Source organism: Heteronotia binoei, chromosome 9, assembly GCF_032191835.1.
Source record: "Heteronotia binoei isolate CCM8104 ecotype False Entrance Well chromosome 9, APGP_CSIRO_Hbin_v1, whole genome shotgun sequence".
In the NCBI taxonomy this organism is placed as follows: domain Eukaryota; kingdom Metazoa; phylum Chordata; class Lepidosauria; order Squamata; family Gekkonidae; genus Heteronotia; species Heteronotia binoei.
The window spans coordinates 57476383-57502037 of record NC_083231.1 but is presented as its reverse complement, the minus strand read 5'-3'; the positions used below and the strand labels follow the sequence as shown (position 1 = coordinate 57502037).

Here is a 25655-nt window from a genome sequence, read left to right as displayed (position 1 = left end):
AGTCAAAGATCAGAACAGCAATAAGGGAAGACAACAAAAGTGAGGTAATTAGATGCAAATAAAAGATAAAAGTGGGGTAATTAGATGCAATCTTTCCTCTTGATAAAGTTCACAGTGGAGAAAGATATGCGAGACAATTTCAACTACTTTTTCTGAACAAAGACAACATTGTTTCTGCATTGGTAGATGGGAGAACCTACCAGCTAATACTGCAGATGGAAAAACATCAAGGCGAGCCCTTGAGAAAGCCCATCTATGTCTCGCATATGTTATATTCCACAGATAAAGGCAGCCTTTATCTGTTTAAAATCTGGCCATGATTTTAATCTAGAATAATTTGCAGTGAGCAGTGCTTTATCATTTTGGAGTTCAATGTCACTCAGTCTCCAAAGTATCAGAGCTTTTGCTTCATTCAGGCCCCTATCAAAAAGCTCTTCTGGATTCAGCCCAATCGATCTGATTTTTTTCAATAACCTTAGCAGACCAGAAAGGATGGGGTCTGCTGCAAGTAAAAATGGGATTAGGCCCTTCGGCTTTAAGTGAACTCTTAACCAAAAGCAAATTGCAAGTTTCCATATTTTTAACTCTACTCTAGGAAGGCCAGTTTCCTGTCTTAAAATGGCATTAGAGGTGCATCTAGGGACATTAAACAATGATCTAAAATTTTTTGACTGTACAGTTTCTAGGGTTTTTACATTGTTGATTAGGCTAATTTGTGACCCATAAAGTAACTGGAGGAAAGACTTGGCTTGAAATAGTTTTAAAGCCACAGGAATAAAGCCTAGGCCATCTTTTCCGAGGAATCTGAGGATAGTATTAGTGCTGCTTTTCCACCGTGTTTGCTGAAACTATCATATGCAATTTGAAGTTGGCATCGTACAAATAGGTGACACCTAAATATTGGAATAGTAATTGATTTGTAATCAAATTAAGCTCCCTGGCCCCCTTCCCCAGTCCTTTCCCCACCACCCCAAAATTTCTGGCTACAGGGCTGCCTTTCTCTGGTTGCCAGTCACCTCACCTCTGAAAGTGAGAACAAAGAGAGCACAGCTTGTGAGGCAGATCAAAACCAGCAGGCTGAACAATATGAGAGTAGACAATCCTTTAAGTACCCTAGCTCCAAGACATTTTGCTGCTTTAAAGGCAGGAACCAGTACTTTGAACTGTGCCTGTTGTGATGGATAGATGGATTTGTCTCTAAATCGGCACAGCTTCCAATGAATCAGCCATAACTGTGTGCAGCACTGCTGCTACTATTGGTAGTTCCAGCTCTGAAGCCACTTACCAGTCCCAATGGGCAATCAGTAAAACTACATATGGACAAGCAGTTTTAAGAATGCACCTCTAAGCTACTGAGATTTGGCAAAAACTGCAAGGAAGATCTGTAAGACTTCTTCCAATGCAAAAATTTATTTGTGTACAGCAGGCACATTTAGAGTTTGTGCTTAATACAAAATATATTGGAAGGGAGCTGTTAAAAATATTACCGGAGTTTAATGGATAAAGCGGTGCTGTGTGGAAACATGAGTTGTAAGCTATTTCCCAAAAAAAAAATGATAACACTGTTACAGAAACTTCATGTCAGAATAAAACACTAATTTACAAAATGTAATTCTGAATACAAATGTCTTCTGAAGATTTTATTAGTTTTTAGGAACTATCTAAGATGTCATCACCTGTATGTCAAAGAGGCTGCTTTCCTTTCAGAAGTAGCCATCATCATTTAGATAAGAAACAAAAGTCACAGAGGAGAGGTAAAAATCTAGTAACAAAAAAGTCTATACTTCTTCAAATGAAATTCAATTAATTCTTTTGTCTACCCATTTCAAGCACCCTGAAAGAAATTAGTTTGGCTAGATTTATGTCCCCATTTCCCAACTCTTTGATGTTACATCTGGCTTCAAGTGCTTTCCTGGAGCTAAAATATGAAGTTGTAGATATTCAAGTGGTAACTAACATTTATTTCCAATTACATTTACAAGTTTTGCTTTCAGTTCATTAACATTTTTATTTGTATATTCACATTTAGAAAGCATTAGTATATTTAAAAACCAAAATAAGAGTAAAATTACTTCAACTGCATTAAACAATCCTTTATAGAGGCAGCCATCTGGGCTCCTCTGCCTGGTTTAACAGATCAGTGAACGGAAAAAGAAACTATCAGGACTAACTATGCTGATGAACTCCAATACACTAGCAGAAAATGGATTTTAAATCGCTGCTTACTACTAGTAGTTTGAACTCCAGTATTTGCAAACTTTTGAGATTATTAGTTTTTTTTTCTTACTGCAGAGCCATCTTGTGGCAGGAGGGAATATTTTATTGAAAAGGTTTTGATGGACAAAATGCAAAATGGTAGAAATATTACCTCATGAATTGTGAGGAGATAGTTGAGGATACCCTGTAGTTCATCTTCTTTCACTCCATGATCCTTAAAAAATAAAAACAGAAGTTCTATAAACACAGACAAATCATATGTAACAAGAAAAAATTCTACAATGTCAATTATGTATTTTAAAGTAGTTTTAATGACTGTAAAAATCAATGAACATATAGATTTTTTTTCTGGAATTGTTGGGAAAATATAAATCTACCAGGTACTACTGTACGGTCCCACTATGGGGTTCCCTTTAAAACAGTCTCAAACCAAACAGAATCTTGTTGATTAATGTTTCTCTTATCTATGGACATATTTGACATAGCTGAGGAAAACTGAATTTCCAGATACAGGAATGATACAAACAAGGGAAGTGACAGTTATAGTTCAAACTAAAGTCTAAAAAAGACAGGAAAGAAAACAAAACCTTACTAAAGATTATAAAAGAACTTCCCTGATAACAGGGACATGGGACAGGAGAAAAAGAAGGCTGCTTTCTGAGACAAACAAAAGAACTGAGTAAGAAGATGCTCACCCCTGGCTCAAACCTCTCTTATAAAGGGAGGACTTAACCATTTCAAAGCTTCCATGCTAGAAACAATGCACCAATCACTGTATGTTTTGCATGCAATTTCAAATTAAGACCATAGCAGTTTTTACTAAGATTTTGAATTGAATTTCTAGTATCAATTATTAAAAGTATCAAGTATTAAAAGATTTTTAATTTGTTAAACATTTTAATCAATTACATTTAAATAAATATGTAAGCATCAATATAGGCTCTTTTGTTGATACTGCCATATGTTCAGTAAACCAAACAGCTTCCAAAAAAAAAAAGGAAAGGAAAATCCTATGCACAGATCTTCCAGTCTAAATATATACTGGTTTGTAATATTTGACCAGACAGAGGGGCAGGAAAAGCAGCAACAGAAATTAACTAGGGAATGATCAAGTTATATAGAGATTGAGGAGATGGGTGGAAGGGAACAAGATTAATGACTTGGACTAGCAGACAGTTTTGCTCATGTTCCTTCCATAAAGGGTCTTGCAGCACAGCTAAAAACAGGAGGGAGTATAATGGAATGGCGGGTGCTTATTGTATGCTCCTACTGCATTGTTTTCTATTTTTGTAATTCCATTTTTGCTTTGTTAATGACATAGCATGTCTAATACTTTATTTGTATACAATTTTTGTGATTCTGGTCCTATTACATTGCTTGTTTGATGTCTCATGTTATTTGATTGCATCGTTTTACACTGTGTAATCAACCCTGAGTCTCAGTAAGAAAAGTGGGCTATAAAGCAAATAAATAAATGAATAAATGTTAACCCCCTTTTATACTATGTTTGTCATCGCTCCAAAAATGAACAAGGAAATGGAGTGGCTCTGTTATGAAAACAGGCTTCCAAACCCTGCTCCCCCAAATATGCCCTCCCTTCCCCATCTAATAAGAAACTCTATTTATTTCCACAGCACATGAGTTGTTTATGGCACCACAATTGCAAATGATAAGATACATCTGTGACAGACAGTAAATGGTTAATATTTTAACCCAGTCTGAGAAGCTTGAGTCACGGGGGGTTAAAAAAAATTCTACAGTTCAGAGTGGCAGTAAAGAGCTGAGATTTGACTGGGAAGGAAGGCTAAAAGAGTGAGAGGATCAAGATGGATTCTCATTCAAGCTTGAGGGAAATAACTCCTAGTAAAGTGGGGTTTAGAAGGGATACTGAAACTTGTGTGAAAATTCCTGCCTTCACCAACTGAAGTGCCTGTGAGACAAAGCTTATGCTTATTTCTTTAAGAACAGACTGCCAAGAAATCTCTCACCTCAGGTGTTTACAGACCTGTCTGTACAACTAAACAGCTACTTATTTATGACAAACATTCTTTGATTTTTATTTATGTATACAGATTTCATTTCATTTCGGTTGCCTGTTTGTCTTTTAAGTCCTAAATCTGAGACCTACCTGACCATTTCCCCTCATACGTACAATAAAACAGTTTGTTAGTTTTGAATTACCATCAGCCTCTCATGTGCCATTATCAAATAAATATAAATGAAGGATTTGGGTTGTTTCCTCATATCCCTAGACTGGGTCAGCATATGTGTAAATACTTTTAAACATCTGGTTGGGACATACAGAAAAACAAAGAAGAAAGAAAAAGGGCTGCCCAGCCAAGAAGAAAATAAAGGAGTCCTTTGGGGGAATTGTCATAGCATCTGTAGAAAACCTACTTTGTTTATAAACTCCTTACCTTCATTACGAGCTGCTTAACGAACATCAATAAAAAGGCTCTCAGAGAAAGAATTTCTTTCTGATTAGGTCGAGGACCATCTTGATTGGAAAGAGACATGTTATTTCACACTATATACTCCATAGTTTATTTCTGATATAATTATGATTTCTCTCTCCCATCAGACACAAATTAGGAAATTCAATTCACATTTTCAGCTTAGAAGAACAACACTTCAAGCATTGTTGATTTCATTAAAATACAGTTCTAAAACATCACTAAAACAAAAGGCAAATCTAGTACCACAAAGAAAATTCCATCCATATTAGTTCTAATGTAATGGAAGGATTTCCACATAATGTTTTCTTCCACATAGAGAGAATTGCATCAGAAATTTACTTTCCAGGAAAGAACCATGCAGAGACATCTAGCTTCATTTCCACTTTTAGTTCAAATATATATCCTGCAACACCAACCAACTCCCAAAGTAATATTTCTATATGTATTTTATCTACCAAAATTCATGACATTTTAGGAATATTATGGCAGTTCTAACCCTAATAATGATGCACAAAAACCATGCTTAAGGTAAAGGACATTTTTTAAAAATTTTGGGATATTGTTTTTTTTTAAAAAACAGGATAATATACACATACCTAAACCTTTGGGAACAATTCCACTGCGATCTTGAGGACTCACTACCCAATAGTAATACTTCAAAGTGTGTATAGCCAGTAGAACTGTCCCAACTCGTCGTATTGCATTGTATATGTTAGCTGTACCAACGAACTCAGTAGACAGGTAAGTGTACAGAATCAGTTGAACCTGCACCATCATTCAATTAAAAGCAGCAAGAAGTTAACCAAGATTTCATACACATGAGAACCTAAAGCAACTAACTTGTAAGTTTTTAAATTATAATTTAAAAATGTTTCTAGTATATATATATATATATATATATATATATATATATATATATATATATATATATATATATATATATATATATATATATATATATAAAAGATATCCTTATAGTTTATACCCTGAAAATCTTGCTGGTTTCTAAGACTTCAACCTGGCTCTTCTATTGCAGAATAACACAGCTACCCTCCTAAAACAATGGGAATTATTACCTTGGCCGGAGTATGAATCCATATTGCAGGGTTAAGTAGGATATGGTCACACAGCTGTTTCAGCAAGGGCACACCATTGTGCAGATTGCTCAGATACTTAGCAAAGGCAAGGCAAAGTTCTAGAACAGCTCTGCTAATGTGTGTTTTGGAAGACTGCAAAAAATAAGACAATGTATTAAGATAACAGGCATGTATTGACTTATATGGACCACAACTTTAAAGCCATATAGATTCATAAACAGTTTTTAAAAGCTGTTATAATTGCTTAAGTTTACCTTTTCGAGGCTGTATCCTATCACAAGGAAGCCCTTACAAGAAAGCATTTGTTCTTGCATAGCGATTGAGTTCTTCAGCAATTCCATAATGAAAGCCAAGAGAATGGAACTGAAAAATACATTGTAATGAATGTCCCAACATCTAAAAGGTGTTAGATCTAATGGCAGAGTTACACATTGTCAGGATTTTGATTTATTATTACTTTCAGTCAATACTACTTATTAGAAGTAAATCTAGTTATCTAATAAAACTATTGCATTTGAGCAGACAACATTAGTCAGGTTTAATTCCAGATAACTCTAATTATTAAGGCTGCTTAAAAGTATACAGCAGGGGTGGCCAAGGGTAGCTCTCCAGATGTTTTTGCCTACAGCTCCCATCAGCCACAGTCAGCATGGCCAATGGCTGGGGCTGATGGGAGTTGTAGGCAAAAAACATCTGGAGAGCTACCCTTGGCCACCCCTGGTATACAACATCCAAAGCTCTCTTATTTCAGTAGCTTGCCATCTAAAGGCTTGTCATCCAAATGCCTCATTACTTTCAATTACCATCTTGATTTGTAAGATCTAAGCGATGCTCCCTGACAAGACTTTTCAGATGTAACAGCGGAAATATGAACTGGAAGACAAGGACAGATGATGTGGAAGCCTAGAAAAATGTTTCTTTCAATGTATTTATTTATAAATGTATACCTTTCTTGTTCAAATTACTCCAAAATGACTTAAAATAAACCAAACAAATCATACTAAATCAACCAGCACTAATCTTTAATCAGAGCACCAGATTACTTCAACATTATATAACCAAAAGGCCTATGAAAAATAAAATTTCCACTGAAATGAAGAAAGGGAAAGTATAAGCCCCACTTCCTCCAGAAGATGGTAAGGGTCATCACAAAAAAGGAGCAAAGCCACTAAGGCCAGTCAATGCTTGAAAAACTAATGGAATAACCAAGAAAATGTTATAGGCATACTTGAGTTGGCAAACAGGCATATATGATATTTATATTTTAAGGGATTTGTGTTCCCAAATTTTGAAAGTCACACTCCACATTCTTGACACCCTTTATAAACACAAAACTATAATGCAGACATTTTACAGCCTCTACTCGGAAACATCATAATCAGTCCACTGAAAACACCTAGGCTTTGTTTTCAGCAGACCCCTAGTGAACTTGAAGTAGCCTGCATATAAAAAAAAAACATATTTCATTGATCAAGCAAGGGGTCAGGAAGATAAACTCTCCTTGGCTAGAACCAGCAGTTTTCTAAAAAAAAATAACCATACACATACTTTGACAGGAAGGAATTCATCCCTGAGAAAGAGATTTTCCATACCCCCCCATTCCATAAATTATATAGCTACTGAATGATGTACACGTTTGTGTAGAAGATCTGGTGCCAGTAATCTTGACTTCATCTCAAGGTCTACTTCGCACAAGAAATTTAACATGATCTAACCTTGAAAATATAAATAATGTTCCCCAGTGCTGAAATATAATTGCATTATTTGGAGATAATTTTTCCCTCAAAGCTAAGCTGACTATTCTGACATCCTCACCTTGCTGACTTTTAGATGTGCATGCACACCCTTTAATCTACAGCATACTGTATCTAGACAAACATCTCTTAAATGAACCTATTTATTTCTTTTAATTCAGCATAACTGAAAGGCTAGGCATAAGAATTATTTACACCCCAAAATGAAGTGGGAAGTTAAAATGAGAACACATCCTCTTACCACACAGTTGTGTCTGGTTGGTCTACTGAGTATTGCATGTAGTCTAGCTGTGCAAACAGAGGAAAAAGAACCTGCACTCCTCCAATTGAATGCATTGCACTTTGGATAGAATGGGTGATGACTGCTTTCACATCCTGTCAAAGCCAAAGTTGAACAAATTTTTAAACAAATATGGCACTTGTGTGCAGTTGCTTTTAAGCATTTGTAATATGACATGAATGTCCAAACAAATGCAGGTACAAAAAGGTTTTTTTTAAAGCAGTTGTGACAATGAATAATAAACAGGCACACAGTATACTGACACAATGCAAAATCCATCACATTTCTTAATTGAGTAAAGGAAAACACAAGATGGAAAATGGATGACTTTTTTAAAAAGATGATACAACAGACTACACATTAAAAAGTAAATAAAACAGATGAGCCTCAATTCCTCTAAAGGATGCTCAGAACACAGAAATATTTGAAGGACAGAGAACAACAACCTAAAATATTTATGCAAAAATACCTGCAGCATGAGGGCATGTGGGGAATGTACGAAGATAGAAGGGTTATCCTTGGGTGATGATTCTAGGCAAAGCTGTGCATCAGTAGCCCTTGGATTGTACGTAAAGGCAATAGCATTAGAAAGTTTTCCATCATACAACAACAGTTTGTGATGGTCAGCAAGGAAGAGGTCACTTTCTCCCTTGAATTTAAAGGTTCCCTAGAACAGAAGAAAATTATATATTGGAATGTTTTAGCTAGAATACAACAGGAAAGATAAACTTTTTTACAAGCAGTCCAATATATTATATGAAGATTTTATTGTAAAGTGCCTGATAAAGGATCTGAATCTCTGGAACACGTTAATTGTTGAAAAACAAAATCCCTTTTCCAAAATTGAAAGGCATTTTCAATTCTATTTGTGGAGAGGGAAACATTTTCATCAATTTCTCTTCTCACTCCAGATCCCCATGCTGCACACCACAATGTGCACCCAAGTTCCTTATCAAAGATTGCCAGCTACAATAGAAAGCAAGAGATTGAAGCAATGTGTTCCACAAGCAGAGCTCCACTTGCAATCCTTTGGCTCTAACCTACAACATCATATAACACTGTTTTTCAATTATGCAATTTGCTTTGAGTCTCAAAGAAAAAGGTGGATGACAAGTTAAGTAAACAATAACAACAGTAAATCTATAGTTTGATTTCTAGCATTTTATTTTAATTTATATATTTGTGTGCGTGTGTAGACAGACTGACAGATATTGTGCTCCTTCAACCTGTTACATTACTTCTTCTAAAGCACCCTTCACCTTAAAGGCTAAAGGAGAATGAGAAGGAGCAGCTGGCAGAGGAAAAGAAGATAGAGAAGAAGATAAAGCTGGAATTTTTAGTGGTAAAATAAAGCATTTTCTCATATTAAATACAAGGATCTAGTTTCCAGTAAGACACAAAGCATTAACCTATCAAATATGCAGTCCTTATTTTTGTAGGTCTTTTCTTCCACATTTATTTTTATTACTGAGAATATTAGTGAGAGGCTCAAAATCCATAACTGTACATTACGTCATTGTTTTCTATGGTGTATCCAAAAGTATCAATATGCCATATGACACTAGTTTGCTACTTTAAAATAGCAACTTGGTTTGCAATTCTACTGAAGACTGACACTAACACAAATAGAACATTTTTTTGTTAGAAGTTAAAATTCTTTAGAAATGTACCCTCTTTTTGTAGATTAAATCTTCACTCAGATCCTGAAAAACCTCAATATAATTAAAATAAGTAATACCTTGTATCCCAACCCCAGCTGATAGATAGCAAATATCTGAGCAGCATTGAGAGCTTCACTGAAAAGATAGACAGCTGTCATCTGGCCACAAAATACTCGATTGGCATCTGCTGTTTCTGAAGAGCCCAGGAAACATTTGTCAAAAGTCTGGGAAAGAACACAAACTATTTAGATACATTATAATAAAAACAGCAGCAATTCTACCATGTGTGTGCGTGTGTTCTGTTTTAAAAGTGAAAAGAGTACACTTAAGTCCATGGTCTGGTGTACTTTCTTCAGACTCAGAGAAGCTGCTTTTTCTTCTCTCAGATGCTGATGCATTTGTCTCCTATGAAGTGTCACTTTTGCCAAGAAAAGGCTAGAAATACATCTAAAGAGGGCAATGCTTTTATTTGATTTGAACTTTTTGCTTTATAAATACGTTAGGTCAGGGGTGGCTGAACTTGCTTAACGTAAGAGCCATATAGAATAAATGTCAGATGTTTGAGAGCCGCAAGACATGAATGTCCGATGTTTGAGGGCAGGGAGGCAGGAAGATAGATTGGGGGAGGGAGAAGTGAAAAGAAAGCAACTTTAACTTTAAATGCATTCTCTAAGCCAGCCAGTGGGGTGGTGGGAGCTTCAAGAGTCACAAAATGTGTGAAAGAGCCACATGTGGCTCCTGAACTGCAGCTTGCCCACCCCTGTGTTAGGCTATTTGTCAGACCGTAACAGTTTTTGGCTATAGACAATAAACTTTTATCATGTTGTACTGTTTAAGAACAAGCATGGAACTCTGTGACCATAGGAAATCCACATTCACATCAAGGAAAGTTATCTGCCATCAGAATACCTCCAACATTGAAGTGAATGAAAAAACAGACTAACTTGACTTGACTTAAATGAAAAAGCTCTCTGGGCTTTATGTACACATCTCATACTTTGACATAATTCTGGGCTGGCGGTCTGGGCAGGGAAATCCCCTTACCAGCTTTTAATGGTGAGCCACTGACAACGGCACACAAGGTCAAAAGCTTGGGGGTGCTGCTGGAGCCTGCCTTGACAATGGAGGCCCACATAGCAGCCACTGCTAAATCCGCATTCTTTCATCTTAGGCGGGTGAGACACTTGGCCCCCTTCCTTAAGCGCGATGACCTGGCAACTGTGATCCATACAACAGTCACCTCGAGGCTGGACTACTGTAATATCCTCTACTTGGGGCTACCCCTCTCTCGAACCCAGAAACTCCATCTAGTGCAGAATGCGGCAGCCAGGCTGCTATTGGGGCTTCCCAGGTGGGAGCACATACAGCTGAGGCTGCGGGAACTGCACTGGCTGCCAGTAGTATACTGGATTCGCTACAAGGTGCTGGTCATTACCTTTAAAGCCCAATATGGCCAAGGAGCTGCTTACCTTAGGGACCGTCTCTCCCCACACATTCCCCAGAGAGCACTTAGATCTGGATCTCAAAACTTACTAGTGATCCCTGGGCCGAAGGAGGCTAGACTACAATCTACCAGAGAGCCTTCTTGATAGCAGCCCCATATTGGTGGAACCAGCTACTGGAGAACGTGACGGCCTTGCGGGACCTCACCCAGCTCCACAAGGCCTGTAAAACCACACTCTTCTGGCTAGCCTTTAACTGATCTAGAGTTATCATATTGTGGGAGCAAATGTAAGAATACTGAAGCCATCAGAAGCAAAACAACTACAATGATATCAGCATCAGATTGTTTTAATGATTGTTTTAATTATCGATTTTCAAAATGTCATATTAATGTCATGCTATTTTTAAATTGATTGTTTTATTTTGTTGTTGTGAATCGCCCTGAGCCTGCTTTGGCGGGGAGGACAGGCTATAAATCAAATCAAATAAATAAATAAGAAGAAAGCTTACAAAATTTGATTTGCCTATTGTAACATCTTTGCTCGTTCTCTATGTGACACCTTTATGTGCAACCTCTGTAAAGCCTGTAATGCTCTGAGGTGATGTGTGTTATGCTGCCTCCTTGCCTTTCTTATTTTTGCTGCTACCAAAGGCTCTTGCCTTAGAATTCTTAGTTGAACTCAATGAACAGGATGGTTTAGTTGTATATGGTAGAATAACAGAGCACACAGGGGTGACTCTGAAGCAGTGTTCCCTCTAAATTGAGTTAGCATGAGGTAGCTCTCATACTTTTAATCTACGGCTCACACTTTTTTGTCTTCACTCAGAAAGGATGAACACAATAATTTATGCATTAGCTGAGCACAATTTTAATGCCAGTAGCTCACAACTTTAATACCAGTAGCTCACAAAGTAGAATTTTTGCTTACAAGACTCTTCAGCTTAGAGGGAACATTGCTCTGAAGTAAAAGGGGATTCTTTACTCTAAGATAAACAGCTGTTTTTCTTAAATAGAGTTTATTCATAAGTAAAACAGTGTTAATGGTTTCTGTATAGCTAATAAGTGTAATGGTTTCAGACAGGTACATAAATGCAATTGTTCCTTAAATAGACCTAGCCATACAGGCTTATTTTCTCACTTGTCACTTAGGTCAAGAACTTCCACAAAGCTTAACTTCTCAATTTGCCACCCAGGCCAACAACTTCCACACAGAACAAAGATTTCTCACACATTTCTCTCATGCTGTACAGCACCTCACTCAAGCTCCTTCCTCCATACTCCTCTCAAACAAAAGCCTCTCTCTAAACAAAAAGTCAGCTCACTCCCCTGGATACAGGTACCACTCAATCATAAACCCACTTTGCTCACTCATCCAGACTCGCTTTTTCTTACTTTCTAGGCCTACATTTTTGATCTCAGTAACATACATTTAAAACTACACGTACACAGTATTTACATGGCAAAACACCATACCTATGATGAACTTTTTTTTTACTTTCTAAGAACATAAGAAACCTCCTGATGAGACCAAAGGTCCATCAAACTGACCCATCCAGATGCCCCAGGAAGACTTTCCAGCTAATGGTATCTAGTACAACATCACTTCTAAATATGGAGGTTCCTATTAAATAGTTTTCTAAGAAGACAGACAAGTGCAGCCATCATTGCTAATAGCTTGTGATAGACCTAACTGCCATGCATTGGCCTAATCACTGTGGCCAGTGTTCTCTCTAAGCTGAGTTTGTGTAAGCTAGCTCACAGTTTTTTAGCCTCCTGCTCACACATTTTTGTTTGAGAAAGGATTGCTCCAGAGCAAACTAATCTATGCAGTAGCCAAATTGCTCACTCACAATTTTAATGCTAGTAGCTCAAGAAGTAGAATTTTTGCTCACAAGACTCCACAGCTTAAAGGGAACACTGCTTGTGGCAGCAATTGCTATAAATTAATTATGCATTATATGATGAGCTTTATCTGGACTCAACCTCCTGATGATCAATTTTATTAGTTGGCCCCATTTTCTAGATAACTGGATGGGTTTATTCCTCCTTACTAGAGCAAATACTGTGCATGCAGATTCAGTTCTTTTTTAAACTGCTCTCAGACAGCAACTGGAAAAGAATTTGCAAAGCTGCTGCTAGTTAAGAAAATACTGGACTAGACAGACCAACAATCTCAGTAAAGCAGTTTTTTATGTTTCTGCAATCCAAATGCTCCCAAAGATGCAAGCATAGTTACTCCCATGTTTATTGCCTTTAAACCATGTGTTCTGTTCACAATCAGATTCAAGAAAGGATGCATCTCATGCATATTTTCAAAATATACTTATGGACCAAGAAGAGATAGGGAATTCTAGCTCTTAAAAATTAAAATATAATGATAAAACTTGTATGTAGTATAAGAATATGAAATAAGTTTATTGAAGAAAGCTACTTCATGGATTATTGTTCAGATTAATTACCCTTAAAACAAGAGCCATTTTGCTGTATTCTCTTGATGGCTAAAGGACAGCAAAAGCATGAAAGTCACATATACACACCACCACCAAATCAACTTATCAATTTCAACATAGACAGAGGCAACAAGACAGATTTTGAAGGAGCTCAGAATTACTTACATCGCTTGTATTAACAAACCATGTTATCTCGCCATAAGATGCCAATTCACCATTCACATAACATCGAAGCTCACTATTCTTCCAGCGATTATAGATATGTACTACGGTAACCATGTACCACTACATAAAAAGGTAAATGCATTAGACTAAATTTAATATAGTATTTTTAGCATGTTAAAAATAGTGCTGCACATAGAATGAGTTAAAACATTGGCATTAAATATAAATGGATGCATAGTATAACAGCCAAAAAAACAAAACATATCTTAATTGGAACTGAAATAAACATCACAACCTGTCTGTGATATGGTGACAGCTGGCGTTTGAAGTTTGAAAACTAGCGCTTGTCATAACCGCTAAATTCTACATCGAATCAACCAAGAGCAAAAGCTGAAAATGTTAACATCTATGGAAGTTGTTTCTGAATATAATATTATATTTAACTGCCAGTTCTGTTTACTGTCTCTTGCTTACTGTTTCATTATGGTCTCATTGTTAAAGCGTTTTAACACTACCAGTTTTATGAGTTTTGTTTGTAACCTGTAATAACAAAAAGGTAGAGTAGAAATCCTTGTTTCCATTTAGGTTAAAATGCTCACCATTAAAAAAAAAAAGAGTTCATATATAAGTGACATTAAAATTGAAGCCTGCATAATTATTTTGAAGGAACACTTTCCTACTAGTTTTACAGCACCATCCTAAACAGAACTAAAAAAGTGAAGTTCACTAAAGTCAGAGTTATACTGTTCTAAATCAATGGACTTAGAAAGGCATAACTCTGTATAGAAAGGCACTGTTTTAAAAAGTACATACTGTAGGATCTTCTCTTTCTTTTTGGAAAATGAAATTAATTTAGGGTATATAAGTGATGAAAAAATAATATTATCCTGACAACTAGAGCCAATGGGCATTGATTCTTGTAGAGCAGAAAATGCACCCCAAACTATAAACATTTCTATGTATAAACCAGTAGTGTTTATAGGATAGCTCATTCTGATTTACCTTTTGTGGCTTAAAATCAAATTTCACACAATGCTGGAAGCCTTTTCCTTTTGATTTAATTGAGGTCACAACCAGACAGCCTCCAACAAAATGAGCAGAATAACCAAGTCCTTTGCTGGTTCGAAAGCTGAAAAGAGTTATGTAGAATTGTTAAATTCAAAATTCACTCACATTTTTTGTGGGGGCATAGATCTTTGAAAGTATATATAGATGTGATATGAAAATACATACCAATATAAGTAAGGCTTATCCTTATCTACGTTGATATTATTTACAGGGTCCATTCTTAACCAAGTATGAAAAGTAAAACCATTTTGGTAGGGCCACTTGGCTATAGGAGGTAAGGCAATTGCCTAGAATAAAACAAATACATTGTTGACCATAAAACAGGTCTTTTATATGATTAGAAAGAGTATGAATTAAAGAAGAATACAACAGTTTGCATTTTCACCTTAAAATCATGACAAGGACTCTTTTTTTTTCCTTTTTACAAATCTGTCATATAAAATATATTAAAAGACTGAATAACATATATAAAGATATAGAATGGAAAGTATTAAAACTAGTCATCTAACTTGTCCTATGGGCTTCTAATCACAAATGTATTTAGCTTGTCAGATAGCACTAATGTTGAATTGAAGCCCTTTAACTAAAAAAAAAAATATGAAAAAACCCATCCATTTTGGCCATGGAACTTTTTAAAATTATAAGCAGTAATCAGTGCTACTGTCAATGTGGTGGAGATGATTCTTTCTTCAAAGGGAAGATTACATTGCCATTACAATCTGCTTCCCACTGTTGTACTTCACAGACTTGCAATGTACGTTTCAGCTGAGATTTCGAAAACCCTGTGGTGCTGCTGCTTGGATGACCAATATCAATGAACAAAAAACATCAAAGAATTTAAGTGTCAGCAGATTTCTCATTACATTGCTAAACTTTTCAACTATCCTTGCACAAACACAATACCATAAATCCTTCTAGGATTGTCCATATAACACAGCAGTGGCTTTCCTTGAATACCAAAATAAATATTATTCCCATCATTTTACTGAAATAAAGTATAGGAAACTTTTTTATTAAACATTAACCATGAAGTAGCTAATATGGCAGCACAAAAGAACTGTCACAGGAAACAGGATAAGATGTTTTTAGTAGCTTCAAAACTTTCTATAAAAAGAAACTTATAAAGGAATTCTCCCCAACAATAAAGACTTCAAACGGTAACCCTTTTCAAACTGCCTTTGTATTCCATTTAAGTAACTGGTTGCTAAAAGTTTTTTCTGTTATTTCAGACAGACCCATTTTAGTAACCCGCTGCTAGTAGAATTTATTTACCTGTTCATACAAACTCAATTGCATCAGGTTAGCAAAGCATGGTCAAGCCACTTTTGAAAGAAACTGCTTTTTTCTGTTTTTAACCTCTCCTCCCCCATGCTTCTGAATCGCTGTGGTGTGCTGTTTAAGAGGTTCAGAGCACTTCCCACAATGTAGCTTTTTCCCTGTACTTTTTCCCTGTACAGTCTTCCTCAACTTCTTTGTTTACATTCTAAGGAGAGCACTATAGTGCTAAACCAGTGTAGCACTGATGTGCTATAGTGGCACCACTGTGATGCACTGACTTCATAAAGATCATGTGGCAAAGAGGGGGGCAGGAGTTAGGGTTGCCAAGTCCAATTAGAGAAAAATCTGGGGACTTTGGGGGCAGAGCCAGGAAACATTGGGGGTGGAGCCAAGAACAAGGATGTGACAAGCATAATTGAACTCCAAGGGAGTTCTGACCGTCACATTTAAAGGGACAGCACACCTTTTAAAATGCCTTTCTTCCATAGGAAATAATGAAGGATAGGGGCACCATCTTTTGGGGCTCATAGAATTGGACCCTCTGGTCCAATCGTTTTGAAACTTGGGGGGTATTTTGGGGAGAGGCATTAGATGCTATACTAAAAATTTGGTGCCTCTACCTTAAAAAATAGACCCCCCCCCAGAGCCTCCAATACCCACAGATGAATTCCCTATTATTCCCTATGGGAATCGTTCTCCATAGGGAATAATAGAGTGCCCAGTAGACATTTCCCTCCCCCCCACACTTTCTAAAGGGGGGAGGGCCTCCAAACCAGAAAATCCCCTGCCCCCTCCCTCCCTCTCACACACAAAAACTTACCAGATCTTCTTCCGGAGAACTGTTGCTGTGAAAACGAAAGCAAAAGAAAGGGAGGGGCCGTTCTCCCAAGCCCTTCCTGCTTCCTGCCCAGCCTTAAAGGGGCACACATTTTACAAACGGCTCAGGAGCTCTATAATAACATGAAGCCTACAGGTATGTTCTCCCCCCCTCCACCCCCACCCCCCACTTCCCAATTTTTGAAGAGCGGGAGATGAGGCTGTGAACCCAGGGGTCTCCCGCCAGAGCGGGAGGTTTGGGAAGCCTAGCAGGAGTGGCACTGTTAGAAATAACCATAGAGCTTCAGAGATGGTTCATTTATAGAAGGAAATCTGATGTATGAAACCCCATCCCTGTATTGCTTTACCTGAAGTCGGGCCAACAATGAATAACATCAAGTTTAGACTGGTAATGCAAAAAGAGCTGTGGAGAAATGCCATTTTGGCTGCTCTTTCACTGGAAGTTGGCTGGAGGATCCTAGGCTTTGGGCCTAGTCTCTTCCTCCTATCCCCCCCTCCTGTCTGGAACCAGCAATCCTGGGGGGAACCTCCTAGAGAGACAGGAAGTCCTTGAGGCCTGCCTCCCAGAATGCTGCAAGAGAGGTAAACCAGTTCCTGGGTGGGAACTGGATTTTATATTGGAGATATTAGGCGGGAAAACAGTCAGTTAAAAGTGGACAGGCAGTCAGTTGAGTTCAGGCTTGGAATTCAGACAGACTCAGGAAGGTATGGTCAGGCTTGCAACAGTTCAAGTAAGGTGGATGCCCTGCATGTCATCTAGTGAGGGCAAGTATTAAAACAGAGAGAGAAGGAGCGTTTTTTCCCTACTTTGATTTATTTCTTCTGTTCACTTTTCTTTGAAATGCCTGTACATAGTTAATTACTATAAATAATTTTTTTGTCTGTTTAAAGTGGAGTCAGAGTTCCCCCAACCGCTTCGCACACTAGAAGTGGGTTAGGGAATCCCTAGGGTGGAGAGAAGCTGCACAGTGCCTGGTTGCAAAGATCCTTGGAAACCCCTGAGGTGAGTTCCTAGTGAGTTCAGAGGGAGGTTAGGAGGCTGCTTCACCTAACAAGAGCCCAGAGAGGGACAGTGGTGGCAGAAAATACCCTGAGGCAGCAAAATGGAACAGCCCTTTCAGGTCAGCATACCGGGAAGGGATGGGCAGGGCCGGGGCCAGCTAGTGGTTGCAGGATTGGTCCACCACAAGAGCCATAAGCACAAATAACAGCAGGAGCTAAGAACTACTACATTCACCTGACAAGTCGTCCATATTGGTCATGGGACATCCTTACAGTTTTAAAACAACATGTAAAGTACAGAAGCAATAAATGGCAGGTTTACTTAGAAATCATACACATTTATACAATCCTCCCTCTAGGCTAAGAAGAATATGGTTTACTGTCTCAAGATTATTTTACATCTCTCAGGATACAGAGAAACATAAGAAAAAATCAAAACCATAATGCAAGAATACTAGTGAATACAGCACAATAATTTCATTCTGAATATGTAAAAACACCTAAGGAACACATTGACAATGAAGCAATCGGCTTCATTTTGTTTGTTTTTGCAGACACTCCATAACAGACAATTCAGTTTGTTCTGAAAATTCAAAATCCTCACTTCACTGAGATGTTTTCAGCAACTACTGTAATAGTTCCATCAAATTTCCAATCTATCAGGTGTTTGAAAGGGAATTAATTTAATTCCCTATTCAAAGTCGCAATTGATCAAATCATGAGGTCTAGGTTCTCACAGAAGCATTAAATGTGACTGTTAATTAATACCTACAAATGTTTCAAGGGTAATAACATGTACAACAGTTCTTACTGAGAATTTTTTGTGCATAAGAAAAACAGGTTGCTTACCTGTAACTGATGATTATCTGTGCATTCACACACCTGGCGCAGGACCTGCGGTGCCTGCGCCAACTCCAACGAGGTTTCTCTAAGCTTCTGCAAGGGTCCTGGCGCCCTCCCACTGAGCATCCCCAGGAACTCCACTGCGCATGTCCAGAGGGGGTGCCCAGATCCCACCAGTTCCTTTGACCGCTGAAGAACCACTAATGGCGTAGGTCCTCAGCAGTAAGGAAGGAGGGCAGATTGTGTGAATGCAGAGATGACCACTTGAAAATCATCAGTTGCAGGTAAGCAACCTGTTTATCTTTTTCGTGGTCTCTGTGCTTCACACTGTTGGGAGATTAGCAAGCTCAGTCTTACCTGGAAGACGGGTGCTGAAGACACCTCACGCTTGACTGGATCACAAAACCGCATGCCCAACGCCGGCCGAGAAGCGGAGTTGGAGATCAAGAGCATATTGTCTCACGAAGGTGTGTGAAGATGCCCAAGTTGCGGCTCTGCAAATGTCTGATAATTGCACCCCTCTGAGGAAAGCATTAGATGTGGCCATGGCCCGCAATGAGTGGGCCCGAATTGGCCCAGGGAGGGGTCTTTTGGCTAGCAAGTAGCATAGTTTGATAGTTTCCACTATCCATTTTGCGAGTCTCTGCGAAGAGAGTCTATTTCTGCTATTGCGCTCTGCATAAGTCATGAAAAGGTGTGGAGACTTCTGGAGTGGACGCGTGCAGTGCAAGTAAAAGGAAAGTGCCTGCCGCACATCTAAGGAATGCAGCCGACATTCCTCCTCCGAACTGGGGTTAGGGAGAAAGGTGGGTAGGAACACTTCAGACCTCATGTGGAAGTCTGATATCACCTTAGGCAGGAAAGTGATATCTGGAATCATTCGAATGCCATCAGCTGAAAACGTGGTATACGGGGGGGTCTGCTGTGAGGGCTCGTAATTTACCCACCCATCTAGTAGAGGTAATGGCTACCAAGAAGGCCGTTTTCCATGATAACAACTGGAGGTCACACCTCACCATCGGTTCAAATGGCTTCCTTGTCAGTGCCTGAAGAACCAGGGGCAAATCCCAAGATGGGGTCGGGTCCCTAACAGGGGGACACATCCTACGGAAGCCCCAAAGAAACCATTTAGTGTTCCTATGCAAGAAGACCGATGTCCCCTGTATGTCCTCCTGCATGGCCAATATGGTCGCCAAGTACAGCTTCAGGGATGAGTAGCTCAGTCCCTCGTCTCGGAGGGTAATGAGGAAGGAGAAGACAGATTCCAGAAAAGCAGATTCTGGCACACATGAGCCCGTCAAGAAGGAGCAGAACTTCCGCCATTTAGCAGCATAAGACCGCCTAGTGGACGGATTCCGACTACTGTCCATGACTTCCTGGACTCTCAGGGAGAATGATCCGGTTTGATTAGCCATGCGGTTAATTTCAGGTGAAGGATGTCGTGGTGGTGCAGGATTGCCCCTCCTTGGCTGATGAGGTCTGAGGCCGCTGAAAAGTGGTGGAAAACGTGCTGGTTGAGAAGCAGGAGGACCGAAAACCATAGCTGACAGGGCCACCAAGGTGTCACCAGTATACAGGCAGGCTTCTCTCTCTACAGTTTGGTGAGAACTCTGGGTATCAGGGGAATCGGAGGAAAAGCTTAGATGAACTCGTTCTCCCAGTCGAGTAGGAGGCCATCCCCCAGTGATTGTCTGTCTGCTCCCCCCCCCCCCCGATAGCAGAACAGTGGACACTTCCTGTTGAGGTGTGTCGCGAAGACATCTATCTGCGGTCATCCCCAACGGTGAAAGAGTGGAGACAGAAAAACATTGTTGAGCTCCCACTCACTGAGTAGTGCTCCCCCTCTGCTCAAGAAGTCCACTTGAACATTGAGAGTACGGGGAGATGAGCTGCTACCGGCGTAATGTCCTTCTCTAAGCATCAGTCCCAAAGTGTGATAGCTAGACTGCACAACTTGCAGGACGTGGTGCCATTCTGTTTGTTGATGTACCGCTACCGGCGTAATGTCCTTCTCTAACCACCAGTCCCAAAGTGTGATAGCTAGACTGCACAGCTTGCGGGACGTGGTGCCATCCTGTTTTTGATGTACTCCAGGGCCGTGGTGTTGTCTGTCATTATGGTGACCACCCTGTTCTAGAGAAGTGGGCAGAACAACTGCAGGACAAAGAAGATTGCCTGCAACTCTAGCAGATTGATGTGACACTGTCTGTGCAAGTGGTCCCACATCGCTCCCACGGATAGGTTTTGGAGGTGTGCTCCCCATCCGCACAGGGAAGAGTCCATGGTGAGGGTCTTTGATGGGGGTCAACTGTGGAACGGAGCACCCTCCAGAAGATGTTGCTCCACAACCCACCATGACAGGGAGCGTGTCACGCTCTTTGGGAGTCTGAGATCTTGCTTTGAGAATGCCTCATTGGGTCAAAACACGCTAGGAACCAGAGGTGCAGAGGGTGCATTTCCAACTTTGCCAGGTGAATTACTACCGTGGTCACCACCATTAGGCCTAACAAGCGCTGAATCTCCAACGCTGAGGCTCGACCGTCCTTTAGCACTTGCTGCGCCAGTTGTTGTAGAGTGAGGGCCATGTCCTGGGCTCGCACAGAGTCCAGAACCGCTCCTATGAACTGAACCCTCTGTGAAGGCTGCAGCTTTGATTTCTTGAAGTTCACTTGGAGGCCTAGGTTGGCTAGTAGTGCCAGTGTTGTTTGGGTGTCCCGAACAAGGTTGGATTCCGAGTTGGCTACCAGGAGCCAGTCGTCTATGTACTGAAAAATTATACTATTCTGAGTCTGAGGTGTGCTGCCGCCACCACCACCACCATGGTTTTGTTGAACACCCAAGGGGCCATGGAGATGCCAAAGGGCAGTGCCTTGTATTGGAAGTGCTGTTGTCCCACTGTGAACTGGAGAAACTGGTGATGGTCCCCTCTGATTGTGAGATGGAAATATGCATCTTGAAGGTAGATTGTGGCCATCCAGCAGGCTTGCTGCAGGAAGGGCAGGATCTGTGTCAGAGTAGTCATGCGGAACTTTTTGGGTGGGATGTGCACATTCAATCCCCCGAGGTCCATGATGGGTCGGAGACTACTATCCCTCTTGGGTACGGTAAAATACTGGGAGTAGAAACCCTGTCCAATGTCCTCCAGGCGGACAGGTTCTATGGCTCCCTTTGCCAGCAGATTCGAGAGCTTGTCCAGAAGGACTGGGGATGGGCGTCACGACGTCCCCGGATGGTAGAGGTGGAGTGTGGAACTCGATCGCATACCCTCTGGCAATTATTGATAGCACCTACTTATCCGATGTAATCTTGAGCCACGATGGGAGGTGGGGGTATAAGCGGGTGGTACATAGAAGATGACTGGTTGTAGGAGAGCCAACTCGAGGGGAGTCAAACCTCTTGTTTGGGGCCCCTGGGAGCTTTGGAGCGCTGTTATTGAGGAGTACTCTGGTACTTCGATTGCCGCTGTATGTAGGCCTCTGGGAAGGATTGTAAGGGCATGTCCTGGAGCAGGGGCGTGATCTGGTCCCATAGGGCATATTGGTACCTGGCAAGGCACGCTAAGTAGTTGGCGTTCTTGATGCCTAAGGCTCCTGCTGTGTAGAGCTTCCTCCCAAAGGAGTCCAGCTTTTTTCCTCCCTTGTCCATGGGTGTTGAGGAAGAATGACGGTTCCTGGAGGACGATGTCACCACCATGGAGTTTGGTTTAGGGTGTGAAAGTAGAAATTCCACTTCCTTGTCCTGCACCTTGTACAGGTGGTCCAGTGTCCTGGACGAGCTAGAGATGGATGCTGGTTTCTCCCAGTGGGATTTTGCTGCTTGTAGGAGGATGGAGGTCATCGGTAGAGCAATGGCTGCTGAGGTGTCCTTTTGGACTATGTCATACACTGGGTCGGTGACTTCTGGCTGCGGTTGCATGATCGAGAAACCCAGTGTACAGGCCATCCTTTTGATTAGGTCACTATAAGATCTTAAGTCCTCAAAGGACGAGGCTGGAAGGTCTTCTCCTACTGGGGTGGAAGGGCCTGCCGGATTGCCTGATTCGGACTCATTGGAGTCAGAGGTGGTCGCCAATGAGACGTCATTCATTCATTCATTCCTATCGGCCCAAATCTGATGGCGCTGGTCTGGTCAGCTTGGTTGAGGTCGACGGGGTGGTTTCTCTTTCTTTAGGTTTCTTTGGGGGCTGCTTCAATTCCCTCGGAATCGATCTGGTAGAGAGTGTGGAGTATTGGTCCCACTCCGGGTAGCGTCAGAGCGGTGGCCAGGGCAGGGGTGGTCCGTAGAGCTACTGCAGTTGCCTCTGATGCCATGGGTGGAAGTTCGGTGCCAGGGGCCATCCGTGCGGAAGCCTCTGATCAAAGTCCAGTCTTGGTTGATCGTTGGGAGGTATCCTTGGCTGTAGTGGCCGGTCAACAGGTTCCTGCTCCGGCAGGTCTCTGATGGGGGATCCAGTGGGAGTGGTCGGAGCCAAATTGGACAAAGCTGCACTTTGCTGGGTGAGGTCTATGTCATCACCCTTAGTGGAGTCCAGGGTTGCGTCCTGTCTGCAGACTGGGGAGTTTGCCCGATGGGTCGGCGTCTGTAAGATTTTCAACAGTACGGACGCCAAAACCGAAGGGTCCAGTCGACACGGAGTGAGCTGGAGCGATGTGGAGTCCTCCGATGTGGAAGAGACCCGACGCTTCTTGGAGTGCTCCTTATGGGTGTGTTTGTCCTCCTTCTGCTTTTTTGTGGATGAAGAAGTGGAGGACTGAGAGTCCAACGACTGTCGGTTCGATACCAACTTGCTTGGTATGGCTGAATTCGAAGTCAACACCATTTTGATCGAAGCGGACAACTTAGTTACCATGGTGAGGCAGGAAGTAGCTACCGCCGATGCCAGGGAGCCCTCCGGAGCAGATGCTTCACCCATTGGTAGGTGGGTGAGAGCAGACTCAATGAGGGCTGTTTGGAGTCTTGCCACTTGATTCTTCCGCATTTGCCTTCTGAACTTTTGGCAATGTGGGCATGTATCTGTGCAATGTCCCTCACCGAGGCAGAAAAGGCAGAGGGAATGCCTGTCTGTGGGGGTGAGCTTGCTCCCTCACTGGGAACAGCGCTTGAAGCAGCCCCACATAGGCCAATGGGCCCAGTGGTGAGGCTGAGGGAGGTAAAAAACTTGGATTCTAACTACTTGAACTAGAAAAACTAACAACTAACTAACACTAATAATCTAAAGTCTTTTTTTTTTTAAGCTAACGAAAAAGAGAAAAAGTACTGACCGGAGCGATGTGGAGAGCTTCCTCTCATGAGCATGGTCAGAAAGGAACTGGTGGGATCTGGGCACCCCCTCTGGACATGCGCAGTGGAATTCCTGGGCATGCTCAGTGGGAGGGCACCAAGACCCTTGCAGAAGCTTAGAGAAACACCGTCGGAGTCAGCGAAGGCGCCGTAGGTTCCAACAGTGTGAAGAACAGAGATCACGAAGAAGATGCATATTTTATATTTAACATTCCCTGTATGTGTGATGTGTACAAAGGGTAAAAGAGATGTTAATTTTTTCTATCATTCTTCGTATTCAAATATGTATTGAATAAAGGAGTTAAATGGAAATGTATAAAATAGCCAACTGATACAAACATACACAAAAGTTATAGAAATATAGAAAAAACAGCTACTTACTGCAGCACTTTTTCCTGGAAAATTGAAGAAGGCATCAGGTCCATACTTCTGAGGCATATGTTTTAATACAGACAACAGCTTTCCAGCATGTGGTGGCTAGTCAAATAATTAATTTCCATGTTAGCCAGTTTAGTAATATAATAAAATATCCATAAAAAGCATATAAACAATAACAGAATTTTCTAGCACTCTTATATACTTCTTTTTTTTGCTTTGGGAGAGAGGCTCTAGCTCATGCTAGAACATCTGCTTGACATACAGATCGTCCCAAGTTCAATCACCAGGATTTCCAGTTGACAGGATCAGATAGTAGGGAATGTGAAACACCTCCACCTGACACACTGGAGAGCCACTGCCAGTCTGAGTAGACAATACTGACGTTGATGGACTGATTGTTTGATTCAGTATATGTCAGCTTCATGTGTTTTGGCAGATACCACAGAAGCTGCAGAAATCATGAGCAGGTGCCAAAGGCAGTTTTGGATGGATGAGAGCCAGCAAGCTAAAACTTAATTCCAACTGAACAGAGATGCACTGAGAAGATCTTCAGATTAAGTCAAAATAAAGATTTGATCCAGGAACTGGGATATAACACGGTTGCTTATCCGTGACAGTTGTTCACTGAGTATTTTCTGTACAAGCACACATGGGGATTGTGCATGCGCAGGCCTGCCAATCAATAGGTATACAGCTTTTAGCCTCCAGATGGAGCTGTGCATAGGAATGGAAAGTTTGTCCTGGCCCACAGCCAATCTTCTGCAGTCCCATGTGTGTAGTTTCCATGTGGGACTGCACAGAAGATCAACAATGAACTACTGTTCTGGATGGGATTACACTCCCCCAAATGAGCAGGTTTTTAGTTTGGGGATGCTGCTAGAACCAGGTCTCCTGTTGGACAAACAGGTGGCAATGATGGCCAGCCTTGGCTGTTGAGCAGCTGTTCCTGGGAAGGAAAGATCTGTGTTTTATGCCCTGGTAACATGTAGATTAGATTACTGCAATGTGTTCACCCTTGAAGACTGTTCTTAAACTACCGTTAGTACAGAACACTGCTGTCAGAAGACTGACTGGACTGGGTTGTATGGACCACATTTTTTGTTCCATCTACACTGGTTTCCAGCTTGCCTCTGGCCTTGATTCAAGGTGCTGGTATTGTCCTCTAAAGTGCTATATTGACCACTGTGTGACACACAGTGTTGGACTGGATGGGTCATTGGCCTGATCCAACATGGCTTTTCTTATGTTCTTACATGACTTGAGATCAGCCTTGAAGGGCAAGGGTAGGGCCACCTACTCCCATATGAACCTACTCATCCACTCCAGTAATCTTTGGGGTCCTGCTTCAGGTGTCCCTGCCATCTGAGGCTAGACAAATGACAATCTCAGTCACAGCACCAAAACTCTGCAATTCTTCCTCTAAGGAGATTCACTTGTCTTCCTTT

At 40.9% G+C, this 25655-nt stretch overlaps 1 protein-coding gene across 1 annotated transcript in view; it reads right to left on the bottom strand.

The window, feature by feature from the left end:
* Nucleotides 1–25655, bottom strand: part of LRBA (LPS responsive beige-like anchor protein) — a 630809-nt gene that overhangs the window by 538993 nt on the left and 66161 nt on the right. The window contains exons 5-16 of the mRNA XM_060246657.1: nt 24214–24309; nt 14758–14879; nt 14527–14653; nt 13525–13644; nt 9543–9689; nt 8274–8471; nt 7766–7899; nt 6025–6133; nt 5750–5902; nt 5270–5438; nt 4635–4714; nt 2369–2431 (exon numbers count right to left, since the gene is read on the bottom strand). Of these exons, the coding sequence (XP_060102640.1) occupies nt 2369–2431; nt 4635–4714; nt 5270–5438; nt 5750–5902; nt 6025–6133; nt 7766–7899; nt 8274–8471; nt 9543–9689; nt 13525–13644; nt 14527–14653; nt 14758–14879; nt 24214–24309 (1518 nt within the window). The remainder of the gene's footprint in view (nt 1–2368; nt 2432–4634; nt 4715–5269; nt 5439–5749; nt 5903–6024; nt 6134–7765; nt 7900–8273; nt 8472–9542; nt 9690–13524; nt 13645–14526; nt 14654–14757; nt 14880–24213; nt 24310–25655) is intronic.